Source organism: Fusarium tjaetaba (genome assembly GCF_013396195.1).
Source record: "Fusarium tjaetaba strain NRRL 66243 chromosome Unknown NRRL66243_c0000301, whole genome shotgun sequence".
NCBI classification, from domain to species: Eukaryota; Fungi; Ascomycota; class Sordariomycetes; order Hypocreales; family Nectriaceae; genus Fusarium; species Fusarium tjaetaba.
The window spans coordinates 135,685-156,268 of NW_023501497.1; the positions used below are offsets into that span (position 1 = coordinate 135,685).

At 50.2% G+C, this 20,584-nt stretch overlaps 6 protein-coding genes across 6 annotated transcripts; 3 read left to right on the top strand and 3 right to left on the bottom strand.

The window, feature by feature from the left end:
• Positions 1 to 404: 404 nt before the first annotated feature.
• FTJAE_11822 (transcription elongation factor SPT5) lies at positions 405 to 3,636 on the top strand (the record flags this gene model as incomplete). The annotated part of the gene is made up of 3 exons (XM_037344806.1): positions 405 to 704; positions 772 to 3,016; positions 3,065 to 3,636. The coding sequence occupies 3 exons, from the start codon at positions 405 to 407 to the stop codon at positions 3,634 to 3,636; spliced, it is 3,117 nt and encodes a 1,038-aa protein (XP_037201168.1).
• A 361-nt stretch (positions 3,637 to 3,997) lies between these two features.
• On the top strand, positions 3,998 to 4,733 carry FTJAE_11823 (uncharacterized protein; the record flags this gene model as incomplete). Its single annotated transcript, XM_037344807.1, has 2 exons — positions 3,998 to 4,571; positions 4,618 to 4,733. The coding sequence occupies 2 exons, from the start codon at positions 3,998 to 4,000 to the stop codon at positions 4,731 to 4,733; spliced, it is 690 nt and encodes a 229-aa protein (XP_037201169.1).
• A 498-nt stretch (positions 4,734 to 5,231) lies between these two features.
• FTJAE_11824 (uncharacterized protein) lies at positions 5,232 to 8,354 on the bottom strand (the record flags this gene model as incomplete). Its single annotated transcript, XM_037344808.1, has 1 exon — positions 5,232 to 8,354. The coding sequence occupies one exon, from the start codon at positions 8,352 to 8,354 to the stop codon at positions 5,232 to 5,234; it is 3,123 nt and encodes a 1,040-aa protein (XP_037201170.1).
• A 2,151-nt stretch (positions 8,355 to 10,505) lies between these two features.
• Positions 10,506 to 11,968, bottom strand: FTJAE_11825 (high affinity methionine permease; the record flags this gene model as incomplete). Its single annotated transcript, XM_037344809.1, has 4 exons — positions 10,506 to 10,514; positions 10,568 to 10,849; positions 10,895 to 11,498; positions 11,547 to 11,968. The coding sequence occupies 4 exons, from the start codon at positions 11,966 to 11,968 to the stop codon at positions 10,506 to 10,508; spliced, it is 1,317 nt and encodes a 438-aa protein (XP_037201171.1).
• Positions 11,969 to 15,729: 3,761 nt separating this feature from the next.
• Positions 15,730 to 18,175, top strand: FTJAE_11826 (alcohol oxidase; the record flags this gene model as incomplete). The annotated part of the gene is made up of 9 exons (XM_037344810.1): positions 15,730 to 16,026; positions 16,075 to 16,135; positions 16,185 to 16,870; positions 16,928 to 16,960; positions 17,009 to 17,199; positions 17,249 to 17,363; positions 17,410 to 17,511; positions 17,559 to 17,787; positions 17,856 to 18,175. The coding sequence occupies 9 exons, from the start codon at positions 15,730 to 15,732 to the stop codon at positions 18,173 to 18,175; spliced, it is 2,034 nt and encodes a 677-aa protein (XP_037201172.1).
• A 568-nt stretch (positions 18,176 to 18,743) lies between these two features.
• FTJAE_11827 (uncharacterized protein) lies at positions 18,744 to 19,911 on the bottom strand (the record flags this gene model as incomplete). The annotated part of the gene is made up of 2 exons (XM_037344811.1): positions 18,744 to 19,452; positions 19,502 to 19,911. 2 exons carry the CDS (start codon positions 19,909 to 19,911, stop codon positions 18,744 to 18,746), a joined length of 1,119 nt encoding a protein of 372 aa, XP_037201173.1.
• Between the last annotated feature and the right edge of the window lie 673 nt (positions 19,912 to 20,584).

Consider the following 20,584-nt stretch of genomic DNA (forward strand, 5'->3'; position numbering starts at 1 on the left):
ATATCGAAACGCTACCTTCGAGTCCTAGAAATAAGACATACAATTTTACAAGAATTACAAGAAGAAACGCTTTGACTCAAACCATTTCAACATGTTTCCCTGTCAAGAGATAAATTAATGACCTTCACAAGGGACCCACTGTGATTCTGCACAACTCGGGACCCACCAATTACACGGTTGTGCATTGCACAAGGCCCGGCATTTTGCCGTCTGAAGCTCTAACGTTGACTTGAAAGTTGCTTGAACCTCTTTCTTTATTTATCTTTGTCATCCATCAAGCGCCTTTTATTCTTCTTCTCTCGCATCGACGGCATTTACTACTTTCTTAATCTTTCAACCTCCAGCGACCAGTCTCTTACCAATTATCGCAGACACGCTTCGTGTCGCGCGGCTCACTCGCCACCATGTCCTCCCACGACCCTTCGCGCTTCGACGATTCCGAAGATGAGGAAGATTTCAACCCAGCGCCCGCCGATATGTCCGACGAGGAGCAAGATGGCGACGACAAGAAGATAAAGCGCGGGAGCAGTCCTGCGCCTCGCGATGATGACGATGACGAAGATGAGCGACCGTCAAAGTCGCGACACGCTGATGATGATGATGAGGAGGAAGAAGAGGACGAGGATGACAACCCCAAGCGTCGCGATGACGACGACGATGAGGAGGATGAGGAAGACGAAGAGGACGAGGACGATGTCCAGCAGGTGAGCAGGCTCTGACTCTGCCAAGGCGCGTTGCCTGCCTGCCCTTAAAATACTGACCCCCCTTTAGGGCCATCGCAGAAAGCGCAGAAAGGAACGAGGAGCGGCTTTCTTCGATATCGAAGCCGAAGTCGACGATGAAGACGAAGCCGAAGATGACGAGATGCTGGGTGAAGAGATCGGCGACTTTATCACAAACGATCATCCAGACGATATGGCCGAAACTGGTATTGACGATGACCGACGACATCGTGAGCTCGATCGCCGTCGTGAGATAGATTCAAGCATGGACGCCGAGAAACAGGCAGAGATCTTGCGGCAGCGATACGGTAATCGACGTTCTGGCAAGGGCTTCAGAGATGCATCGGTTGTTCCCAAGCGACTGCTCCTCCCTAGTGTGGACGATCCTAGCATTTGGGCTGTGCGATGTAAAGAAGGCAAGGAGCGAGAGGTTGTTTTCTCAATTATGAAGCGTATCGAAGAGAGGGCTGGCACGAAGGATGAACTCGCCATCACTGCTGCATTCGAACGTGGAGGTACCGACTCTGTCATGAAGGGGTTCGTCTACGTTGAAGCCCGCCGTCAAACCGACATTTTGAAGGGATTGGACAGTATGATGAATGTGTATCCTCATTCAAAGATGGTTTTGGTCGATATCAAGGATATGCCTGAACTGTTCCGCGTTTCCAAGACACCAAGTCTGGAGCCTGGAGCCTGGGTTCGTCTTCGAAGGCCCATGAAGCACAATGGCGATCTTGCTCAGGTCATTGATGTTACTGAAAACGGCCTTGAGGCTCGTGTTCGCTTCATTCCCAGATTGGATTATGGCATGCGAGACGACGCCTTCTCTTCAGTCACTGCCGATGGAAAGCGAAAGCGACCCTTCGGTATGGCTGGCCCTAAACCACCGCAGAGGCTCTTTAGCGAGGTTGAGGCACGAAAGCGCCACCCTCGACATATCCAAGGAAACCCTACTGCCGGTACATGGACCTACATGGGTGACGAGTTCGAGAATGGCTTCCAGGTTAAGGACATAAAGATTCAACAACTTATTACTACCGACGTCAATCCCTCTCTAGAGGAAGTCACTAGATTCGCTTCAGGCGCTGAGGATGGCACTGAGAATCTTGATTTGAAGGCGTTGGCCCACAGTCTAAAGGACAGCAATGCTCTGGCTACATATCTACCTGGCGATATTGTCGAGGTGTACACTGGCGAGCAGAAGGGTGTTGTTGGAAAGGCGATGCGAGTTCATTCCGATGTCGTCTCGATCACTGTCACTGAGGGTGATCTTGTTGGCCAGGAAATCGACGTTCCTATCCGATCCCTTCGCAAGCGCTTCAAGATTGGTGATCACGTCAAGGTCATTGGTGGTAGCAAGTTCCGCGACGAGGTCGGAATGGTTGTCAACATCAAGGACGACCAAGTTACTCTTCTGACAGATCAGACCAACTCTGAAGTCACTGTCTTTAGCAAGGATTTGCGTGAAGCTAGTGATATCGGTGGTCAAGGATCACTAGGTCAATACTCTCTTCATGATCTGGTGCAACTGGATCCTACGACCGTGGGATGCGTTGTCAAGGTTGATCGCGAGTCGCTCGTTGTTCTTGATCAATTTGGAGACACTCGCCAGGTTATGCCATCCCAGATTGCCAACAAACTTCCAAAGCGAAAGACTGCTGTTGCCGCCGACCGTAGTGGCTCTGAGATCAGACTTGAAGATGTAGTCAAGGAGTACACAGGTCAACAACGACAGGGCAAAATTATTCACATCCATCGCTCGTATGTCTTCCTACACACCAACGATAGCAAGGAGAACGCTGGTGTCTTTGTCACCAGGGCCAGTATGGTCAACACCGTCGCGGCCAAGGGAGGTCGTGTCGCTGCTGCATCCTCTGGACCTGACCTGACAGCGATGAACCCAGCACTCAAGCTTCACAAGAACGGGGCAGAAAACAAGCCCGTGCAACAACCCAGATCATTTGGCCGAGATAAGGCAATTGAACAGACTGTCATTATCAGGAAGGGAGCCTACAAAGGTCTTTTGGGTATTGTCAAGGATACAACAGACACCCACGCCCGGGTCGAGCTTCATACGAAGAGCAAGACTATTACGGTGCCCAAGGACAGTCTGAGCTTCAAGAACAAGCTCACTGGAGCTACAATCGACATCGCTAGCCGGGGAGGCCGTGGTGGATATGGTGGTGGTGCTGGACGGGGAGGTGGTGGTGATCGTGTGCCAGGATGGCAGGGCGGTTCTCGCACACCTATGGCAGGTAGTGGCTCAGACAGAGTGCCTGCTTGGGGATCACGAAGTAAGTTTCTTTGCAATTGGTTGGTTTCGATATACTAACAACACGTAGCACCCGCAGCTGCAAGCGGACGCACACCCGCTTGGAAGGCCCCAGATATGTCCGGAGCCCGAACCCCCGCGTGGGCCGATGGTTCACGAACTGTCAACCCTTATGACGGGAACCGTACTGCTTATGGCTCCGGTGGACGTACACCTGCTCCTGGCGATGCTTTTGGTGCTGGCTCACGTACGCCTGCATATGGCGGTGGTGGTGACAGCTGGGGTTCCGGATCAAAGACTCCTGCTTGGGGAGTATCTGCGCCAACTCCCGGGGCTAGTGGAAACGACTCATGGGGAGGTTCAGGCGCTTACGATGCCCCTACCCCCGGTGTTGGTCTCGGTGCCCCAACTCCTGGTGCGCTGAGTGCTCCTACACCTGGTGCCTACTCAGCACCGACTCCCGCTGCCATCAGCGCCCCTACACCGGGAGCTTCTTGGCAAGGTGGATGGGGAGCAGACTCGGCTCCTACTCCTGCGGCTGGTGCTCCCACGCCTGGTTATTATGGTGCTCCTACGCCGGCAGCATATGCTCCCCCGGAGACTCCTGCCGCCACTGGTCCTCGATACACTGATGACGATTGATTGAGAGGGGGGGTATAGTAAGATGATAAGGCATAGGCTGGCAGTTTATGGGTTTGCAAAAGGCGTTTTGGAAGATTAAATATTGTATAATCAAAAACTATAGCAGAAGGCTGGTTAACATTGAAGATTCGAAGTGAGACTTGAACTTTGGGTGATCTCTAATTGAACTGACTGTTAATATGAATGGGATTTTGATCTCAAGATGCTAGTCGAACTTTGGTGCTGTGAGGTCTTCGAAGCTATGGCTTTATCGATAAGGACTTGGTGATCTTTTCCCACTTGGATTCGTACTTCAAGCAACTTTACGACACTTCAAAACGACCAATTGCGCTCAAGTCGGACGTTTATTTGCGCAAAAATAATGTCACTGCGAATTGCGCCTCGAAAAGTGGCATCAAGCGCCCTCTCTCGAACCTCGCGCCTCGAATGCCCTCTCCTCAGCCATCGAACCTCAAAATGCGCATTCTCAACATCACGACCCTCCAGCCGCCGGCAACAAATTCCAAGCGCAGTCCACACTGCTAAGCCCGGCGAAAAGCCCGCCAAGACTACCATAACATTGACAACATCCGAACAGTCTGCCGAGAGCGCAAAGAGTATGCTCGAAAAGGCGACGAGACTGGCACAAGAACGAGAAGAGAAACTACGACAGGCACGAGCAGCACGACTAGGGAAGCTTTCTGCAAATTCGGAGAAGAGGCCAGATACAAGGGAGGATCTGGCGTCTAGCGAGAGGAGGGAAAAGGCAAGGCAGGCTGAGGAGAGATCCAACACAGCCGAGGAGAAGAGGAAGACTGGGTTGACGAAGGAGGAGAGGGAGAAGGCGGAGAAGGAAGATTACAATAGGAGACATAAACAGCTGGAGAGATTCTGGCTCAAGTTCATGGTTGGGATGCCGATTGTCTTGGTTGTTGGTTATGAACTGTTCCAAAGGCGTAAGTTGTTCCACTTGTTGCCAAGAGATGTGCTAATATGGTGTAGTTGTTATGGGCAAAGAACAAAAGGTCATGCCGTATAAACAGGCCAAGATCAATAGAGAGAGGGAGGAGAGGGAGAGGCTTGCGAGGGAGAGTGGTGGGGGTGTAGGGACGGAATGAGCGTGGAGTGTGTTGGGACTTGCGGCTCGATGCTGAAGTCAAAGAAGCTCTCAGCTTGGGTTGCTGGAAGCTCAGCGGTATTGAGATGTGTACTATTGTAAACTAACGTGTATGATATGTTGGATGTTGAAAGGAAGACACGAAAAAGCAAGACGCCACTGTTAGAAAGATGGTGTCGTGGCATGGACGTTAATATCCGCCTGACAGCGGATGCCATGATCAAAGCGGGAATAATGAATATTGGCCGATGCTCTTTTCTTTGTTGTGACTACTACGATAGAGTCTTGGGATGTTGGCTTCACAACTGGCTCAGGAGATCGATCAGGGACAAGTAAATGGTTGCCCAAATCATAGTGTATATATCATATGTCCATCTAAAATAGACACAAAAAAGTAAAAAGTAATTACATAAAAATGCTAACGTTCAAAGTCGTAGAATATGAAAAGAATATTTTTCTCCGACTCCTCCCTCATCTATTCCTTTTCCATCATCAGTGCTTACTTGGACTGTTGGCACTTGAAGCAATCCTGCTCGTAGAACTTGACCCAAGAAGTGCTCTTCTTGGTAATCTTTCCACTCCTGTACAGCTTACACTGGGCAGCGCTGTTGTAGAACGCAGGCTGGTAGCTAAAGTACTTACACTCCTTTCCATAGTCAATACAGCTCTTGGCACAGTTCTCAAGGCACGACGCATCGCCCGCGACATTGATCTTATCCTCCTGGCAGATCTCACCGCGCGTTCCGCAGTGCGTGTCCTTGGCGCACTTCTCAAACGCGGGTACGTACTTGGAGCACGTAGCAGGCGGTGTAGGCGTAGGAGTGTTGGAGCAAGTGTAGCATGTATCGAGGTCGTAGAACTTGACGCCCGTGTTGCAGGGGGTGAAGCTGAGCTGGGAGAGGGGTGCGGAGTAGAGCTGGCAGTAACCGCCGGAGCTACGGAACTTGGGGGTGTAGGAGAAGGTCTTGCAGGTGAGGGTTGTGCCGCAGAGCTTGCCGCAGACGTTGACGTCGGTGACGGACGTGGCCTGGCCGAGCTTCTGGGCGGAGCGGCAGGAGACCTTGCCTTGCTTGCCGCAGGTTGAGGGGGCGTTGGGGAGGGGGATGTAGTTGGTGCAGATAGGGGCTGCGGTGGTTGTGGTGGGAGCTTCGGTGGTGGACTGAGCTTCGGTTGTGGTGGTTGTAGGAGCCTCAGTGGTAGAAGCAGCTTCGGTGGTAGAGGCAGCCTCAGTAGTGGTAGTAGAAGCAACGCCGGCCTCAGTTGTCGTGGTGGAAGCAGCTCCAGCTTCAGTTGTAGTGGTAGAACCCTCACCAGCCTCAGTAGTAGTGGTAACAGTAGTTTCAACACCAGCCTCAGTTGTCGTGGTAGATCCAGCAGCCTCAGTGGTGGTAGTGGCCTGAGCGCAACCAGCATAGCAGATCTCAAAGTCGTAGAACTCAGACTCCTCGGCAGAAGCACAGGTGCTGATCTGCAACTGGCTCACAGTGAGACCCCAGAAAGTGCAAGTGTTGGCGGAAGCCTTGTAAGCAAAGGACTTGCAGCCAGAGATCTCGCTACACTTGGCGGCACAGTCGTTGGCGCTGGTACCAGGGCTGTCGTTGAGAGAGTCCTTGTTAGACTTGCCCTTGACGGCGCAGTTTGCAGCGGGGGGGTTGGGCACGGGGGTGTAGCCGGTGCAGACGGAGTCGGTGGTGGTGGAAGCAGCTTCGGTGGTGGTAGTTCCAGCCTCAGTGGTAGTGGTGTCAACACCAGCAGCTGTAGTGGTAGTATCAGAACCGGCCTCGGTGGTGGTTGTAGATCCAACACCAGCTTCAGTAGTAGTAGTGCCAGTCTCGGAGCCAGTCTCGGTAGTGGTAGTGTCAACGCCAGCAGCAGTGGTAGTGGTACCAGATCCAGCCTCAGTAGTCGTGGTTCCGCTCTCAGTAGTAGTAGTAGTAGAACCACCCTCATCACAAGAATAGCAAGCCTCAAAGTCATACAACTCCAGGGCAGGAGTGCCGGCGGTATCGGGATTCAGAGTGCTAAGTTGGACCTTGTACAGATAGCAAGTGTTGCTCGCGTCCAGACCGAACGAGAGACACTTATCATTAACAATGGTGGAACTGCGGTACATACCGCACTGGCGAGCACACTCTGCAATGTCGAGGTTAGGGAGGCCAATGAGCTGGGACATGAAGGCAGCGAAGCCGTTGGGAGCGCCTCGGACGGCACAGTCGGATGCAGGGGGATTGGCGACCTGGGTGTAAGCTGTGCAGCCGGCGGAGGTTGTGGTTGTGGCAGCCTCAGTGGTAGAAGACTCAACAGCAGCAGTGGTGGTAGTTGTGTCAGAGCCAGCCTCAGTAGTGGTGGTAGATCCAGCAGCTTCGGTGGTAGTACCAGTCTCTGAGCCAGTCTCGGTCGTAGTAGTTCCGGCCTCAGTGCTAGTGGTATCAACACCAGCAGCAGTGGTGGTGGTAGCACTACCCTCATCACAAGAGTAACAAGCATCCAGATCGTTAAACTCCCACTGAGGAAGGCCGCTGCGGTTGATGCCCAGGTTGCTAACAGTAGTGCTATAGACATAGCAGGTGTTGGATCCATCCAAGGCGAAGGAGCGACACTTATCGTTGGGGTGAAGGGCATCCTGGTAGTTAGCACACTTAAGGGCACAGTCGTTGGCGCTGGCGGTGTTGCCGTACGTTGCGAGTTGACTCATGACGGCGCCCGCACTTGCAGAACCCCTAACGTTGCAGTTGTTATAAGGAGGGTTGGCGATCTGTGTGTAGGCTGTGCAGCCGGCCGAGGTTGTAGTTGTGGCAGCGGCTGTTGTTGTGTCTGTGTTGGCTGTGAGGGTCTCGGTAGCTGAGGTCTCAGTGGTAGCGCCAGGAGCATTTGTTGTCTCGGTCTGAGAACCAGTGGCTGAGGTCTCAGTGTCGGTTGTGCCCGTAGCATGGGCTGTACCAGAGGTCTCGGTCTCAGATCCTGTGGCGGTTGTTGTTCCAGTCTCGGAACCAGTAGCTGAAGTCTCTGTCTCTGAGCCGGTAGCAGTTGTAGTTCCAGCTGAAGCAGTGCCAGTAGTCTCGGTAGCAGAACCAGTAGCGGAGGTCTCAGTCTCAGATCCAGTAGTCTGAGATCCAGTGGCAGTCTCAGTACCAGAGGTGGTTGTGCCCTCACCACATCCGAAGCAAAGGTCGAGGTCATAGAAGTGGCTAGCATCGGAACCCTCGTTGAACGTATATCCGAGTGAAGAAACGGGGGCATTGTACAGGGTACAAGAAGTATCCCTGATGGAGAAAGACTTGCAGCCAACAGTCAAACCACAAGTGTTACCACACGCAGCGTAGTCGGTAACAGTGATAGGAGATCCAATGACCTTGTCAGCGCAGTTGGGTGCAACACCAGTCTTGCCACAATCGGCGGGGACAATCTCAGTGTAAGGAGTGTAGTGAGAGCAAGCAGCTCCAGTGGTAGTGGTAACAGCAGTCTCAGTAGTAGCAGTGGAGGAAAGAATGTCGGTTGAGCCAGAAGTAGCCACAACAGCAGCGGTTGAACCACTCGTTGTGACGGGCTTGGGCTTACAAGGGCTGGCGTCGGCCACGGCCAGAGCAGCCAAGATGGCTGCAAAGACCTTTGAGGAAGGCATTGTGGAGGGAAGGGGTATTAAGCTATTGCAGTAGATGTAACGATTGTAAGTGAGAATAAAAGATCCTCGGGTAGTGAGTGAGTGGAATGTAGTTGGTATCAAGTCAAAAGAGTGACGATGCAATATGCACAGCAACAGCAAGAAAAGAAAGAGAGTGTTGTTACCGCTGAGGAAAAAACAGTCACAAAAGGCGAACGAACGTACGACAACCGGATATATAAAGAGTCTTGCATCGAATTCTTGGCTTAATTACCGATCCGTCCACCTCCATCGCCGCTGGCACGATCCAGCAAGCGAAGTCACTTGGGCGCCAAAGATCCTCCAAGTGCGCCGTACCGTTGTAGCCATCTTCTAAATCTGGACGTGACCCGGGTGAAGCTATCACGGTTCGGGGATGGGAGAATCGATAGCTTGCGGTGTTGTGGTGGGGAGGAGGGTGGCTAGTCAGGGGTGCAGACCGTTTGGTGGCGCTTTGGTTCAAAAACGCTACGGGAAATAAAATGAAACATACAGGTAAGGGTTGCTGAGGATGGGGTTTTATTAGGGCAGAGTACGGAGAGTAGGTCTGTGGTGGTTGTGGTGATAGGAGGGAGTGTTTTCGGTGAGTGGGAGACGTGCCGGTTCCTGAAACGTGAGACTGGATGGCAGGTGAAGTTATCGAGGTATTAGCGAGGTCTCTTATCTTTACAAACGATAAGATGAATGTCACTGACAATGAGAGTGTTCTTTGAGGGCATTCTCCAAATCCCATACCCATCAACCGCCGTCATAATGCCACCACCATCCACAACACTCAGCGCTCATCACCACCTCACACTCTCAAAGAAGCCAACAAACAATGACGTCTACCAAATACTTAGCCAATGCCGACAATCCGACCCTCAAGCCCTCACTTCACCATCTACCGTAACAGCAGACATGACCAGCTGAACTACGGATCTAGCCTAACAAATGCACCCCAGTCAATCACCTTTTTAGCGCCACTGCAATTTAAACCACTTTTTTTTGCGCCGTGGCTTGAGATAGGGGAGAAGCTGCGTACGCCTCCTTTTGCTGTCAGAGTAATTCGCATCGGGTCTATCGAGTGACTATCGACGGATGAGATGGGTTGACAGATCGTGGAGTTTTTGGGAGAAAAGCCTCAGTCGCATTTACATTTTGTACTCGGCCGAGATGAACGATGTTTGAGAGAGGTTCAGTGGGTGTAAGTGTAAGTGAGACCCGCAGAATGTTTCGTCGTTTAAATTGTTTTGTTTGTAGCAAAACGCGGGTCCCAGATGAAATCGCATGTTCATTTCTTGGCAGGGAAAACACTCAGACCCTTAACTCAACAAAGACTCGCTCACTCTCATCACATGGAGAGTCACAGTGCTCTCGGCGTCGTCGTCGTCCGAGAAAACAAGGCTTGACATGGTCTCGTTTCAACTAACGCTTGCTCCACCGACGTCAGTCTAGGCTAACTCTACTGAGGATGGCTTCTTTTTTTTTTCTTTCTGGTACTTTACGGTAGAAGATAAAGAACATTAAAAAAACGTGGTGGGTGGGACACACGAATAGCGGAATAAGGCTAGACAATGGTTATGTTTGCGAGCTAGAACGATTTGACCCATAACGCAATCTTACGATGAGCCGATAAGGGCTTGGCAGGCGATTGCGGACCCGAGAATTTGGAACGCTGTGGAAGTGGAAGTGGAAGTGGAAGTGGAGGATGAAGAAGAAGTGGAGGTTGAAGGCATTCAGAGTTTGTGAATACGAAAGGGACGGCAACCGAGGTTTGCTTCACTGTAATATTTATCCTAAATTTAGGGTATTATGTTGAGTTTATACAAGTCTTGTCTAAGTTTAGGATCGTATCTCTAAGTATTGAAGATATGCTCTTCTGTAATCTCTATCTAGGATGTCTCGGACCTGAGTGATCGACATCTTCATCTGCAATGCACATCAACCGTTTCTTCCGAGTTCCGATCTCCCTGAGAATACCTTAGCTTCGTGATCGTCGTCCCATCCTCCAAAACACACGTCTCCTCCTGCAGTCTCATCCCCCTCCACCTCGGCACCGCCCTCGTCCAAAGATACCAATACCCTACACCACCCACAAGAATAACCCACGAAAACACCGCATACAGTGCGTAAAACACTTGCCCCTCGTAGTCAGGCGGTCTAAAAAACGGCGCCGCTATTAAAGCGCAGCTCATCGCTATCCTGATACTCACCGCGGGCATCCACGCTTTAAAGGGTCGCTTGAGGTCTGGACGTTGGAAGCGGAGCTTTACGAGGCCGATTGCTACGGCTAGCCCGATGAGCTGCGCGGCGTATCCGTCGATATCGAGGATGAGAGAGTAGATTGAATCAGAGGGGGGCAGGACCATGACGAGAAATGAGGGAATGTAGTGGATTATGAAGCCGCCCATGGGAGAGTTGAATGGCCGTGAGGAGGAGAGGATGGATGAGTATGGGAGGAAGCCTTGTCTTGCGATTTCTTGCTTCATCCGTGCCTATTCCAGTTAGCAATCACTCATAGACGATGGTGAAGGACTCACCAGTGCGAAAGCGACAACCATGACATTGCCGACTGACGATAATGCCACAGCTGTCGGGAGCACAACTCTTCCAAACTTCTCCCCAAACAACCTCTCAAAGAACAACGCGGCAATCAGTTCACCACTCTCTCTAATCTCTTCAATCGGCACAACCAGAAAGTACGCAATATTAACAAGCATGTACAATCCACATGCCGTCCCCAACGCCGTCAGCGCAACGGACCTCAACGTCCTCACAGGCTGCTTGACTTCATTCATAACATTCGCAGCATTATCCAACCCCGCGAATGAATAAAACACTTTGAACAAACTCGTTGCGATGGCGCCCCAGTTCCAGCTCGTCTCTTCCCAAAGATGTTCCCACGCAAGTTGATGCGTAAGTGGTGCTGTGCTCGTGTCGGGACGGAAGATGACGACGTAAAAGCCCGAGAGGATCATAAAGACAATGATACCGATCTTTATCCAGCCCAGAACATCCTGTATCTTGACGCCTGCTTTAGGGAAAACGCTGTGTGTGATGCAGACAAACGTGAGAAGTCCTACAGCAAGACTCTTGCTCAACACATCCGTCGCTTCTACTCCCAGCGCAAATAAAGCATATTTACTAAAAATAATGCAATTACTCGCCGTGAATCCCAGGAGCACAGCATACATCGCAAACAGCGTAGACGCAAGTAATCGCGGTCGTCGATACGCAAACTCAAGGTATACCTTATCACCTCCCGACCGAGGAAGCATACATCCAAACTCAAGCGATACCGCAAGACCGCAAGCTGCGATGAAAGCGCCAACTATCCATAGCGATAGCGATAGTCCAGCGCTTCCGACGGATTGGACGATTGTTCCCGGCGTCGCAAAAATACCGCTGCCGACGACGCGCGAAATAACGAGGATATAAGCGCTCTGCCACGATAAATTCCTCCCAATGGTTGATGTCTCAGGGAGGACATCGTCTTCTACATCTCGCCTTGGGTGTATTTCTCCCGCGGTTTCACTATCATGGTGCGTAGAGGTCTTATCAGTCGAACCGTATGAGCTGCGCGATTGAAGCAGCGGCGCGTTGGAGTCTGCCATTTTGGATACGGTGCTGGTGAGTTACTCGCGACATGTCGAGTTTCTTATGAGTTTTGGGGGAAGTGAAGACGTGATTCATATTGATAAGCTGAGGTGTTTTTCTTGTTTCGGCGCGAGACATCCGCGTGGTTTCTGGCTTGTGATGGGCTGGGATGTGAAGGTTCGTAAGACGTGATCTGGATGGCGCAATTTGGAGTTTGTCATGGGGTTGATAAGCCACCACGTGCATCGATAACGTGTGAAAAGGGTATAAAGATGTAACTGATGGAGTTTATTGATAAATGATGTCAGTTCTTGTGTGGCTTTACTTTTCTGTTTATCAGATGATGAGACGGAATGGTGTAGGGTATCCTGCATGTCATAGCAACTGAGCTAAATGAAGATCTGACTGACCTACATCTCACATAGGTACATCATGAAATAATTTTCAATGCAGAAATTTTGTTTTGAGATTGAGAATGCTACCAATGATGTACTATGGAATGAGTTCCTGCTTGGCCCTATCTTGAAACCAGGACTGACAAGAGCACCAATATCGACTTTTTCTAAAGAGCTCTGTATGGATTACCAAAGCAAACTGGGGATACCTGACACATACAATGATAATGCAAAGAACCTCTTGCTGCCCCTTTACGATAGCAATGCGACATTTCAAAACTAATGCGGCAACCAAGCGAAGAAAAATAGCTCACGTATCACTGAACTGAGACCTTTGGTAGGCTTGTCCTATGTGAACTGTGGCACTGAAGGGGAAGCAGGACCCTTTTGACATCTTCAATCAAGCATCAGAATATTGTACACGTATTCCGTTTCACAAGGATGAACATCAGACACATGAGGCTGAACTCGGACGCCGAACCCGGGAAATGCCTCATTGTAAATTTGGTAGGCTCATGAAGATGAGTATAAACTTTGGCAGATCTATGCTTTGCGTAGCACTTCAGTTAGCATAAGGAATGGCGATGAGTTGGGTTGAAAGATAAGAAGAAAAATTGATAGAACGAGAGAAATGCTAGAATAATATCTGTGTTCCTGCTCATTTTCGACATCTGGAGGTTCCGAGTCTGCTGGACTGGGGTAATGACAATTACAAGAGGGTTTCTCCAGTGTATGTCAAAGATAGTTCCAGGTGTAAATAATAGCAGGCGAATTTCTAGCTATCGAAGTCGCTTAAGGAAGACTTCTACTAATATAAAATCTAACGTTAGTAAGACCCGTATCTGTATCAGTTGTCGATAGACTCACTCAACATCTGTCATGAGTTATAAGTGGAACTTAGATAGGATGTCTGTAGACAAAACATATGAGCTTCTCTTATACATTAATTCATTCTTCTAAGCTCCTATCAAGGCATCCACACAGGATGATATCTCAGCAAGAACTCATTTTTTATCGTCCAGGCATCGTGCCGAGAACTCAGCTGTGAAGTACCACTTATGCCTTGAGAAAGTATTTATCTGGAATCTATGAATTCCATGAATAAGATGGAGGTTATTTGGTCATATATGGGACTCTTATCAATTTGCTATCTGCAAGAAGTCCTCGGGGAGCAAGAAAATATCAGACCTTAATACCAAGTGTCAAGATAAACTCATCAAGGGTATCCTAAACTTAGTTATCCTACACGTATACTAAGTTACCCCAAGTCTTTTTATGATTTAGGTAGGTTCAAGGTCCCGAGTTTGCATTCCTCCCCAGGAAGTCCAGACTCTCATGTGGGGAGCCCACATAAACCCACATCAAGTCAGACAGCGCGGGATGCTTCACTTATACGCGTACATCCCATATCGAGGCTTCCACGGGCGTGCTTCTTTGGTTCTAGCTCATACATCTCCACATGAGCTCCCCGCTTAAACACAACCTCGCTTCAACTTGCACAAACTTCATGATGCATCTTACTTAGTAATCGGCATCTAATTGTCCACCAATGCCTGAACAACAAGGCCTCCACGGTCAATGCAGAGTCACTTGACATGTCAAGCGGAGTAGGTTTCTATCTCGACGATCAAAGTGTTGATCTCGCTGGGCATCTGAGCACAAGACTTGTCGGCACCAAGACGAATACTACAGCACGGACAGTATCCTTGTTGACAGCATCACTGCAGTGTGGACCCTGATCTGTCTTGATCCCAGGATATGATTCTTCTTTATATACAGAATACAGAATATCTGATCACCATAGCAAAACACGCGAACTGAGACATTCCGCAGGAACATAAAAAGCCAAGGACGTAGAATGCCACCCGCACTTTCTTATCCTCGCTGCAACTTATCCGAATGCTGACGCGGACATGGTTGCGTTGCAGTGCAGATGTTACAGTACAGTTTGCGGACCTATCATTCCAGAGCAAAATACACCGTGTAAAGCTTATGTATTACCATCCCATCCCTTTGGAAAAGAAGAGTGTAGAGTGAAGCTTTGATCGGGATCCCAATGCCGTGGTCATAATGCGGACTGAGGGAGAATCAAGCACATACGACCATACCTATCAGAGAACTCGGGATCCCGTCCGCTCTCCCATAGATAAGCTGGTAAGGGGCGGATTAGTAGTTGGGTCGGTGNNCCCGCTGTTGTATGTTTTTTGCTCTCTCTCTCTGTGAGAAATACTCATCTTTTTGCTGTTGTGTTGGTTGATTGATATGCCAAGAATAGAGCCGATATAGTTACCAAAAGGTCGATAGTCAGATTGCGGGGGAACGGCCGCACTCCACCAAAACTCTGAAGATCTCACCCGCAAAGAACCCATCCCCAGTGCTTCCCCAGACCAATTGCAACCCTGATCCCTTGCTCACCCCCGCCTCGTCATCTTCGTGTAATAGTCCTTTTCCGGGGGAGAAACAATGATTGCCGACCATCAAAACCCTCGAGCCCTCTCTTGGCGTAGCTCTCCCCCGCATTCTAGCAGCTGTCCATGGATCCCGGATGTTGCAGTGCCCAAAGCCTATTTGTCCGGGAACAACCCTGGGGGTAAACGACAAGGGTAGCTAACGCCCGTAAAGTCGTAATCTTACATGCAACATGAATCCTTGGTACTGTATCTCTGTGTCTGTTGGTTTGCATCGAGTGGGCTTGGTTTGCTCTCGGGACAAGGGAAGTTTGCCTGATGTAGGATATCATACATGATACGTTATATTGTATCTGCACGGTGGTGGGAGCTGCTTTATCCGGCGGGGATCAGAGTTGCACTGACGTTGCTCGAGATCGGATATGAAAGTGCGAGTCAGTTCGTCTACCAAAAGTTCACCAACGAGTTTCAGACCGGATCAGACGGATATCAATGCTTCTTAACAACATTCCCCAAGCCAGTCTGCCAAAGTCAATTGTCTCCTTCTTCTCTTCTAATAGGAGAAGGAAGTCTCGGGAAACCTTAGCCCGCAGTCAAAGCGGCGAAGCAGATGATATCCCTGACCTGCAGGCCAAGCAATATACTGTGCCCAGCCAGCACCAGCATCTCTCCCCAGACAAAGACAGAGCTAGAGCTGATGAGAATGAAACCATTATCCACAATCTTATTACCCCAGATGACCCTGCCATGCATATGCCATTGGTGCCCGCAATCTTGTATCGAGAGGGGTTCGCAGAGTTGATGATACTACATCCAGCATCCGATGGACATGCTACCAACCTTCGGGGATCATTCGGCATCTACTACACAGTAAAGATCGATATGCAGACATCTGTGCATGTTATAAATAAGCTGTAGAGCTCTCCCTGTTTGTGAGAATATCAAGCAGCTTCAAGAGTTGCAGCTTCTTCCATCATGGCGACTCCAAACTCGTACGCGAACAGCCTCGGCGTCCTGCCAGAGGAGTTCGACATCATTGTGTGCGGTGGTGGAAGTTGCGGTTGTGTCGTTGCTGGACGGTTGGCAAATCTTGATCATAACCTCAAGGTTCTGCTCATCGAGGCTGGCGAGAGCAACCTCAACAACCCTTGGGTGTTCAGGCCTGGTATCTACCCCCGTAACATGAAGCTGGACTCCAAGACGGCTTCGTTTTACAAGTCTCGTCCTAGCAAGTGGCTTGCAGGACGGTCTGCTACTGTGCCATGTGCTCATGTAAGTTGGCTTTTGAGAGGAGTGAAGATCATGGACTAATTGTTGCAGATCCTTGGTGGTGGTTCTTCCATCAACTTTATGATGTACACTCGAGCTAGTGCCTCCGACTGTAAGCTCAACTCTTGACACTCACGCAAAACACCACTGACAACTCTCAGACGATGACTTCCAAGCCAAGGGCTGGACCACTGAGGAACTCCTCCCCCTTATGAGGAAGCACGAGACCTACCAGCGCCACTCAGTCAACCCAGACATCCACGGCTTCGAGGGTCCCATCAAAGTCTCCTTTGGCAACTACACGTACCCCGTAAAGGACGACTTCCTCCGCGCCGCTGAGTCCCAAGGCATCCCCTTCGTCGACGATCTCCAGGATCTCTCCACGGGCCACGGCGCAGAGCACTGGCTCAAATGGATCAACCGCGACACAGGCCGCCGCAGTGACTCAGCACATGCCTATGTCCACGCCACACGTGCTAAGCACAGTAACTTGTACCTAGCCTGCAACACAAAGGTCGACAAGATCATCATGGAGAACGGTCGCGCCGTCGGTGTCCAGACTGTTCCTACCAAGCCTTTGCACCCGAACCAGCTACAGACGCGAATCTTCCGTGCTAGAAAGCAGATTGTCGTTAGTGGCGGTACGCTTTCTTCGCCTTTGATTCTTCAGCGCTCTGGTATTGGTGACCCCCAGAAGCTCCGCGCTGCAGGCGTCGAGCCCAAGGTTGATCTTCCTGGTGTTGGACTTAATTTCCAGGATCATTACCTTACCTTTTCGGTGTATCGGGCTAAGCCGGATACTGAGAGTTTCGATGACTTTGTTCGTGGAGACCCCGAGGTTCAAAAGGTAACCCCCCACCACCACACAGCTTCATGAAATGATCTATACTGACAAAACGTACAGCGCGTCTTCGATGAATGGCACAGCAAGGGGACGGTGAGAATGATTTGTCTTGATACAATGTACTAGCTGACCTGAAGATAGGGACCCCTTGCCACCAACGGTATCGAGGCTGGTGTCAAGATCCGACCTACCGAGCAAGAGCTCAAGGACTTTGAGAGGTGGCCTACGCCTCACTTTACCGAGGGCTGGAAGTCTTACTTCAAGGACAAGCCTGACAAGCCTGTTATGCATTACTCTGTGATTGCAGGTTTCTTCGGTGACCACATGCTCATGTAAGTCTACTGACACAGTAAACTCTGTGCTGGTACTGACTAGTTACAGGCCCCCTGGAAAGTTCTTTTCCATGTTCCACTTCCTCGAGTATCCCTTCTCTCGTGGCTTCACTCACATCAAGAGTGCTGATCCATATGATACTCCTGACTTTGATGCTGGATTCGTAAGTCTCATTACCAATCAGCATGAATAAATACTGACCGTTTCAGATGAACGATGAGCGTGATATGGTTCCCATGGTCTGGGGATACATCAAGTCCCGTGAGACCGCCCGACGCATGGACGCCTACGCCGGTGAAGTTGAGAACATGGTAAGCCACACAATATCTTACCTTGAAACAGTAACTGACTCTTCTAGCACCCTTTCTTTGACTACGACAGCCCTGCTCGTGCTCATGATCTCGACCTTGACACTACCAAGCAATACGCTCTCCCCGGCAACCTCACCGCTGGTATCGGCCACGGAAGCTGGTCTTCTCCTCTCCCAGAGGCAGACCGCAAGCCCGGTGCCAACATCCTCAACTCCAACAAGGCTCACATCCGCGAGGAGCTCAAGTACAGTGAAGCCGATATCAAGGCCGTCGAGGGTAAGACTAAGCCCCCCACCTCCCCCTATCCCATCTTCATCACCCGTATGCTAACTGACATTTTACAGAATGGGTCAAGCGCCACACCGAGTCAACCTGGCACTGCCTCGGAACCTGCTCCATGGCACCCAAGGAGGGCAACAGCATCGTCAAGCACGGTGTTCTCGACGAGAGACTCAACGTCCACGGCGTCAAGGGTCTCAAGGTCGCTGACTTGTCCATCTGCCCTGACAACGTTGGCTGCAACACGTACTCTACTGCTCTGCTCATTGGTGAGAAGGCTGCTATGCTCGTTGCGGAGGATCTTGGATATTCTGGTGAGGCTTTGGAGATGAAGGTTCCTACCTACCAGGCACCTGGTGAGCTCGAGGTCAAGTTCCGCCTGTAAGAATGAGATGGTCTGATGAGGATGAGATATGAGATTGTTATGAGTGGATGAGGCCAGATTGAGTAGTTGATCTAAATTGATTTAGCGAATGAATTGATGAATATGTTTTATTATATGGTGTATACTGTTGTGACGCATTGAAATCGGGGTTGGCATATGAAGGAGTCATGTTGAGATTCACAACGCGTCGGTTTCAAAGCATCATGAATATTTCAAGTGAGCGATGCGGTGCGCATGAACTAGTGAGGCTGATTCAGAGGTAACCTGTCATAGCAATCGTGGCGTTTTAAGCTTAATCTGTGACACCTGTGAGCCTCAGTGACATGTCAGCTAGTCTAAGCTGTCACACTTGATCATTTTGATACTTGGTTTATTGATATTTATTAAAATACAATTCTCAGAAACTAGAAGCTCATAGAGTCAAAAGTTGCTGTATGAAAATGATATTGTTTCAATTTGCAGTAAGAATTAAAAAGACAAATCATAAAAACATTCGTCAGTTTGATATATAAAGCCGCCATCTCTCCCCCACAAACCCCTTAGTGATATTCCCCTCTCCTAACCCATCTCAACGGTGATAGTTGGTATCAGACGGCATCTCGTGGACCTGGCCATCTTGAAGTCCCTGGTTTCCCTGAGGGTGTAGTTCCTGCGGCTGTGCCTGAGGAGGGTATGGAGAACCCTGAGGATACTGGCCCCACGCCTGGTTCTGCACAGGCGTAGTAGCAGTTTGCGCCGTGATCATAGACTCTCTCCACTCAGACTGTGTAGGTGATGTGACGTCTGATTTAGGATAATGCTGCGCCATAGGGGGGACGGTGTCACCGTAAGGACCTGGAGGAGGCATCGATGAAGCTGCAGTCACGGGTGGTTGTTGAGGTGATGGTTGAGCGGCGTTCTTGTTCTTGTTCTTTCGCCAGAGCCAGAATGCGCCGAGGACTACGAGTGACAAAGCGACGAAACCACCGATTGAACCTCCGACAATGGCTCCGACGGGCGTTGAGCTTCCACCTCCGCCTGAGTCGGATTCAGTGGGTTCAGCTTCTGAAGTCGTCGATGAAGGTTCCTCTGTCGATGATGATCCAGGCTCTGAGCTTGAGGGGATAGATGATGTAGTTTCGTCAGAAACCATTGTCGTGGAGAAGCTGCGGCCCTTTTGACTGGTGTATGTAAACTCAACATCCTGGGCGGCTGTCACTGATGCTGTCGCGCATCTGAAGCCAACAACACCAGAAGGATAATTATAAGTTCCGCAATAAGGCGAAGCAGTATTGGTGCTAATACAGTCAGTTACTTACTCACTCTTGAGCCAGTTGTTTCACTCACCAGAGGAGGTTATACTGGTTACTCTGACAAACGTCATTGCAGAGTTTTGTGTCTAGAGCATCATCCCTCTCCAAACAGCGGTTATACGCCTGAGTGCCGCAAAAGATGGCAGTAGCATACCGCAGCTCCCAACTACACTTGTCTCCATTACCGCAAGTGATCGCATTTCCAGGTGAGCCCGACAAAAAGCCACAAGTTGAATCAGGACTAACAACAAGCGTAAACGTCGACGCCACAGCGGTAGTCTCCTGTCGTTTCCCCAGGGCCAAATGCCTCAGATCAGAGATCCCCACAATGGGGGTCGGATCAGGCTGATACATGTAACCCGCATCTCGACGCTTTGTGGCCTCTGCGATGGCTAGAGCGTTTGCTCCGGCGGAGACACCAAGCAATAGGCCGTGATACTTCATCTTTACCAAACAATGATGACTCGAGTGGTAAGCAGAGAGAAAGGAAGCGGGAGAGAGGTGAGAAATCACGGGCGGGGTTTCTCATCTCTTTTGGAGGCAGAGCTGAAAATTAAGGATTGACGGGGGTTGGTTGGTGTTTGGAGCGAGGGTGTGAGTGGTGCCAAGAACGAGGCGTTTTTTGCTGGGCAGTTTTGAAAGACATGTTTAGGCTAGGCTAGGCTTACTGTGGCCGGATTAGTTGAGTTGTCACGATGATCCTGGTTAGGCGTGTTGCTTAAGGATAACGCCAAGATCTGACAGCATGATGCCTCACTCTAACTCAGGCCGTGATAGTTGATGATACCCGGATGAACACACTGTAGTCTCATAGCTTATTCAACTGAACAGGAGATATTGTACATTAATTCTAACTCTGAGTATCAGTTGAGTGATTTCTAACCCTTCCAAAAGCTGAAACAATCTTGTCGTTCCTGTCCAACGGTCATGCAAGGTTGGTCCGCGCAGGTAACCCATTCCGTCCTAGACCTGCGGATCCTAGCTCAGCCCTCTTTAGACTTGCAATCCTTCAAGAAGCAACCATTAAGCGGTCAGTTTTTTAATGCGCCAGGACCCATTGTCTCAATAACCGGGCGTCTTCGGTTATTTCCCTGGGGATAATAAAACTCCCGCCTCC